This window comes from Salvelinus namaycush, chromosome 22, assembly GCF_016432855.1.
Source record: "Salvelinus namaycush isolate Seneca chromosome 22, SaNama_1.0, whole genome shotgun sequence".
Taxonomy (NCBI): domain Eukaryota; kingdom Metazoa; phylum Chordata; class Actinopteri; order Salmoniformes; family Salmonidae; genus Salvelinus; species Salvelinus namaycush.
Window position 1 is genome coordinate 20,154,332 of NC_052328.1, and position 6,000 is coordinate 20,160,331.

The window sequence follows — 6,000 nt, forward strand, 5'->3', positions numbered from 1 at the left end:
AGTACTCTGTCCTGGGAGGTTGACTTTCCACTTGGGGTTGCTCGTCTGTGGGGTTATATAATGAAGAGGTCTGGTCTGACCCGTTCGGGGTGGGGGTATCTTTCTCAAGGGAGAGCTTCTCCTGCTGGGCTAATTCTTTTATTAGGTGAAAGTCCAGGTGAAACTGTTTGATGTTGCCCTGTACCATTACTGTTCCAGACTTATAGGGATATACTATATTAGCTGACTCAGAGTCCTCGTTGTCTAGTATCCTGAGTTTCCACCCCTCGTTAACACCCCCCTGTTAACAGAGGGGTAGTGTGCTAATATAGCACTGTGCCAGGAGATGGTCTGGTTAATATAGCACTGTGCCATGCCAGGGGAGGGTTTGTGTGGAAGATGAGGTTGCTGATGTTCCCATTTTTAAAATAGTCAGCAAAAAGTGTCTCTTGATTTTCCATAAAGAGCTTAATTTTGTGATCTTTTCTTGCCTTATCATTCTTTACATACACAGGGTACTGTATTTTAATTACCTCTGAACAGCGGGAGGCAGCTTCTAAGGCCTCTCCATTTTGTTGGAGTAGACTGTTCGACTCTCCTGCCATTGTTGGGCTAAAGGGCTTTGACACCTCTCACTTGACACTTCAGTGCTAATTGAAGTTGTATCAAGCTTGGCAGCCTTAATTTAGTATTCAGTCCTTATAAAGTAATGTAATGAATTTTTCTTCTTGGCTTTTGGAAATAAAATATAGCTTCAGACTAAACATGACTCACTCAGTTCCAGGTTGGATGGTGTTATAAAGTTTCTGTTGTTTTCCAGAGCATTTGCTGTATAGCGTTGGAATAATAATCTTTGGTAGTTGTAAGCCTTCCAGGTGATTCCGTAATTCCGTCCAAAATCAGGTTGTAGGTTTTGAGTTTTGATTTGGAGTGAAGGTTATATTGTAGAGGGTAGCATCCCGTATATGTTCCTGACAAAAAATCCAAGTTTATCTAACTCTAAATCTATATTTTGTTAAGAACATGCTGAAAAATGCAGGAGCACATCTGACCATCTCTCCATCTCTCTGTCCCTCTCTCTCATTCCCCATATTTATGACCATCTCCCCATCTCTCTGTCCCTCTCTCTCACTCCCCATATTTTTGACCATCTCTCCATCTCTCTGTCCCTCTCTCTCACTCCCCATATTTATGACCATCTCTCCATCTCTCTGTCCCTCTCTCTCACTCCCCATATTTTTGACCATCTCTCCATCTCTCTGTCCCTCTCTCTCACTCCCCATATTTATGACCATCTCTCCATCTCTCTGTCCCTCTCTCTCACTCCCCATATTTATGACCATCTCTCCATCTCTCTGTCCCTCTCTCTCACTCCCCATATTTATGACCATCTCTCCATCTCTCTGTCCCTCTCTCTCACTCCCCATATTTATGACCATCTCTCCATCTCTCTGTCCCTCCCCATATTTATGACCATCTCTCCATCTCTCTGTCCCTCTCTCTCACTCCCCATATTTATGACCATCTCTCCATCTCTCTGTCCCTCTCTCTCACTCCCCATATTTATGACCATCTCTCCATCTCTCTGTCCCTCTCTCTCACTCCCCATATTTATGACCATCTCTCCATCTCTCTGTCCCTCCCCATATTTATGACCATCTCTCCATCTCTCTGTCCCTCTCTCTCACTCCCCATATTTATGACCATCTCTCCATCTCTCTGTCCCTCTCTCTCACTCCCCATATTTATGACCATCTCTCCATCTCTCTGTCCCTCTCTCTCACTCCCCATATTTATGACCATCTCTCCATCTCTCTGTCCCTCCCCATATTTATGACCATCTCTCCATCTCTCTGTCCCTCTCTCTCACTCCCCATATTTATGACCATCTCTCCATCTCTCTGTCCCTCTCTCTCACTCCCCATATTTATGACCATCTCTCCATGTTCATCTTTCCTCTCTCTCACTCCTCTATCCCCCTTCACAATTCAAAATTATTAAATTCAGTCAACTTTATTGGCATGAAACACATGTGTATATATATTCTCATCCTCTGTCCCTCTCTAATCCTCTCTCTCTAGCTGTATAAGGACCAGAGGAGAACCAGCTGTGAGAACGTATCCCGCAAGTCTTCAGACAGTGATGTCAGCGACGTGTCAGCCATCTCTCGCACCAGCAGTGCCTCCCGCATCAGTAGTACCAGCTACATATCCATCCAGTCAGAGAGACCCCGGGGACGCTTCAAGTAAAAAGAACCACACACATACGCACGCACGCACGCACACACACCTGTGTGTTGCAGTAAAGACTACAAAATGTATTTGTCTGTCTGTCTCTTTGTCTGTGTATGCGTGTGTGTGTGCGTGCGTGCGTGCGTGCGTGCGTGCGTGCGTGCGTGCGTGTGTGTGTGCGTGCGTGCGTGCGTGTGTGTGTGTGTGTGTGTGCGTGTAGCAAGGCGATGCGTGCGTCAAGCCGCAGCATGTTGAAGAGCACCAGTGTGAGTGGTGAGATCTATGGCATTGAGCATACGGACGGCAGCCAATCAGATACAGCATTGGGCGGGGGCAAGAAGCGGCGCTCCAGCCTCAGCCAACGGGTGGTGGCCATTGTGGGCCTGCCCTCCAGACGCAGCTGCAGCACCTCACAGCTCACCTCCCAGAAAGGTAACACAGACAGACCATACAAACAATACCCCACCATACACAAGCCCTGTATCCAGCACCCATATAAAAACCAGTTGGTAATATGAATGTATTGTTGTTGTATTTGTTGTGTGTAATAAAAAGCAGTGGTGGTGGATACTAAAAAGAAGGGCAAGAAAAAGAACAAAATTCAGATCCAGCGGAGTACAGAGGTGGGCATGGCTGTAGAGTACCCCCGCTCTGCCATGAACCGCCAGGCCAGCAGAGACTCCACTGACGGAAGCATGAACAGCTACAGCTCTGAGGGGAAGTCAGTATCTCTAGCCTCACTCTCTCTTTGACTGTAGTGGTAGTGTCATTCTCACTTCAATGCTTGTCCGGTCTAACGTTATTCTGATCTTCAGTAGTCTAACCCCAGTGTGTTTGTGTGTGTTCCAGTCTAATCTTCTCGGGGATGAGGCTGGGGGTTGACAGTCAGTTCAGTGACTTCCTGGATGGCCTTGGCCCCGCCCAACTGGTGGGCCGGCAAACATTAGCCACACCCGCCATGGGTGAGTGGCACAAAGGGATATGATGGACAGTAGTGATGCGTGGGTAAAATCGCTAAGGAAGCCAAGCCAGGGAAAAAAAGCCATATTACAACCTACAGTATGTGTTGTGATAATTGCGTTGTTTGCTCTATAACCTGTTAGTTCATATGCCTTGACACCGTGATATATAGGCCTAAAGGTCGAGACAATAAGAAGACACAGTGGCAGAATAAACTCAACCACACCTTTGTTTCATCACAAAACCGGAGAGCAACCTCTGTCTGGTGAAGTCCACAAAGCACATTGCATGTAACAAACAGACCTACAGCATGGTCAAGCGAGTTAATGTTTTCGGACCACTAAACAACTATTGATTTAGAACCACAGAGAGTTACCACAAGTCACAAAGAAACCAGGAGCTGCCTCCACTATTCCAGCACCACTTCAACTTCAACATCATCAAATCACCTCTGCTTAGTTTAATACAGTGACAACTAAAAGATACCAAAAATAATTTAGTTCAATAAACATAAGCTAAATATGACGTGGCTGTCCATGGTACTGATTAGTGTGTGTGTGTGTGTGTGTGTGTGTGTGTGTGTGTGTGTGTGTGTGTGTGTGTGTGTGTGTGTGTGTGTGTGTGTGTGTGTGTGTGTGTGTGTGTGTGTGTGTGTGGTTAGAAAAAACATGTTGACTCACACTACTTGTAGAGAAACGCCAATGCCATCCTCCTCTCTTTCATCACTCTGTCATACAGTACACAATTTTAGTTGTTGTTGTCCTAGGCTACCTGGCTAAAATGCTTGCTCGCTAACTTAAATTCCCTTCATGGGCAATGATGTGCCAGGCCAGCTAGTTAACGTTAGCCTTCTACATCTAGATACATATTGAACTTCCATCCTCTCAGGCCAGGGGCACAACAAGGTATGAATTAATGGTTGGATCAGAATCGCTGCTATAATCATTGGCCAGTAGAGAGAATGAAATAAAACCACAAGTCTAAATCCATATCTCTATCCATCACTATTTAGGAAAGGAACGATTTTAGCTAGCTAGCTAAAACTGGAGGACAGTGACACAACGAGATGCAAAAATAAAAGAAATTGTGTAAATGACGTACTGTTTTTAATCTGATGTGATTGGTGTAAAGCCAAATCCAAACTGCCTTGGTGCGCAAGGACCATTCACAATTGAGCTCACTCAGTTTAGCTCAACGCTGATTGGCTATTATTTCATATATTTTTTTATCAAGGAAGGCCAAATGCTCTCTGGCTTCCCTTACATTCAATGCTATGGTCGGCAACAATGTCATACTCTTTTTGACCAGACGACATCAGATAGATGGGCTACACATACAGAGATAGAGGGGCGCTGTTTCACTCACTCGGATGCTTTCTCCGGTGAGATACAGTACATTAAGCCTCATGAAACACAAGGAGATGAAAGATACATTATTTTATATGTTTTTATTTATTTTTTGGGGTACCATTTTTGGGGAAGCCTAGATTCCCTTGAGTACACACCACTGATGATATACCGTGTATGGTTTACAGGAGATGTTCAGATCGGAATGATGGACAAAAAAGGCCAGCTAGAGGTGGAGGTGATTAGAGCACGTGGCCTTACCCCCAAACCAGGGTCCAAATCACTCCCAGGTACCACACACACGTACACACACAAACACACACAAAATCCCAGATAAGTGTGTCTGTTCTCCATTCTCTCACCTTTCTCCCCCACACCACTCTGTCTCTGCAGCACCCTATGTCAAGGCCTACCTGCTGGATAACGGAGCCTGTAAAGCCAAAAAGAAAACCAAGATTGCACGTAAAACCCTGGAGCCACTCTACCAGCAGGCCCTGCTGTTTGAGGAGAGCCCACAGGGGAAAGTCCTCCAGGTAATAACACCGGGGACTTGTACTGCTTGTGTGTGTGTCTGTGTCTGTGTGCGTGTGTGTGATGCGTACGTGTGTGCTTGAAGGTGTGGGTCCTTGGTCTTATCTCTGTCCCTCTCCACAGATAATAGTCTGGGGCGACTACGGGCGACTGGATCACAAATGCTTCATGGGAGTTGCACAGATCCTATTGGAGGAGCTGGACCTCTCCAGCACAGTGATTGGCTGGTACAAATTGTTTCCTCCTTCCTCATTGGTGGACCCTACCTTAGCCTCGCTTACGCGGCGGGCGTCCCAGACATCCCTGGACAGCTCAGGACCAGCTGGTATGCGCTCTTAGTGACCACAACGCAACCACAACCCCAAATGGACAACAACCAATGGACCACAACTGACCAGAGTGCATGACCACATCCCTAGGGCCAAGATAGACCTTAAGCAAATCAAAGCCAGACAGAGAGATAGAGATATACAGCGAAAGAGAGGGAGAGAGAGAACTAGCCAATCAAAGTTTAGCTGGAGTCAGACAATCATTTCCCATGCCTCCCTCCTTCCGTTTTCCCTCCTTTCTCTGGGCTGCTAGGGCCTTGCTCCTGAGTCTCACCTCTTCTATTTCTCATCCCTCCTTTTTATGTATCCATCCTCCTTCTCTCTGACATCTCCTTTTTTTGTCCCCTCTTTCTCCATTCCTCCTCTCCCTCCGTTGAGTGTGTTATGGCTTGTGCTCCTGAGATTGAAGGGACTCATGCAGCCCACTCTGTTAGGGGGCACAAGGGATGTCAGCCCAGGCTTGGTGTAGCCAATCAATGAAGAGGTTATTGTGAGGCCATAAAGAGTGTGCAGGAGATAAAGGGAAAAGATTGAAGACGCCCTGCCGACAGCTGCCCATCAAAATGCGTTTCAGCATTGAGGTCGTCATGGCGTCGCTATATCTGTGAGGATTGGCGTGATTGC

At 46.4% G+C, this 6,000-nt stretch overlaps 1 protein-coding gene across 1 annotated transcript in view; it reads left to right on the plus strand.

Moving 5' to 3' along the window:
- Positions 1-5,386, plus strand: part of LOC120017930 (regulating synaptic membrane exocytosis protein 1-like) — a 28,157-nt gene extending 22,771 nt beyond the window's left edge. The window contains exons 18-24 of the mRNA XM_038960886.1: positions 2,061-2,224; positions 2,431-2,642; positions 2,766-2,931; positions 3,060-3,172; positions 4,705-4,806; positions 4,910-5,049; positions 5,171-5,386. Of these exons, the coding sequence (XP_038816814.1) occupies positions 2,061-2,224; positions 2,431-2,642; positions 2,766-2,931; positions 3,060-3,172; positions 4,705-4,806; positions 4,910-5,049; positions 5,171-5,386 (1,113 nt within the window). The remainder of the gene's footprint in view (positions 1-2,060; positions 2,225-2,430; positions 2,643-2,765; positions 2,932-3,059; positions 3,173-4,704; positions 4,807-4,909; positions 5,050-5,170) is intronic.
- Positions 5,387-6,000: the final 614 nt, after the last annotated feature.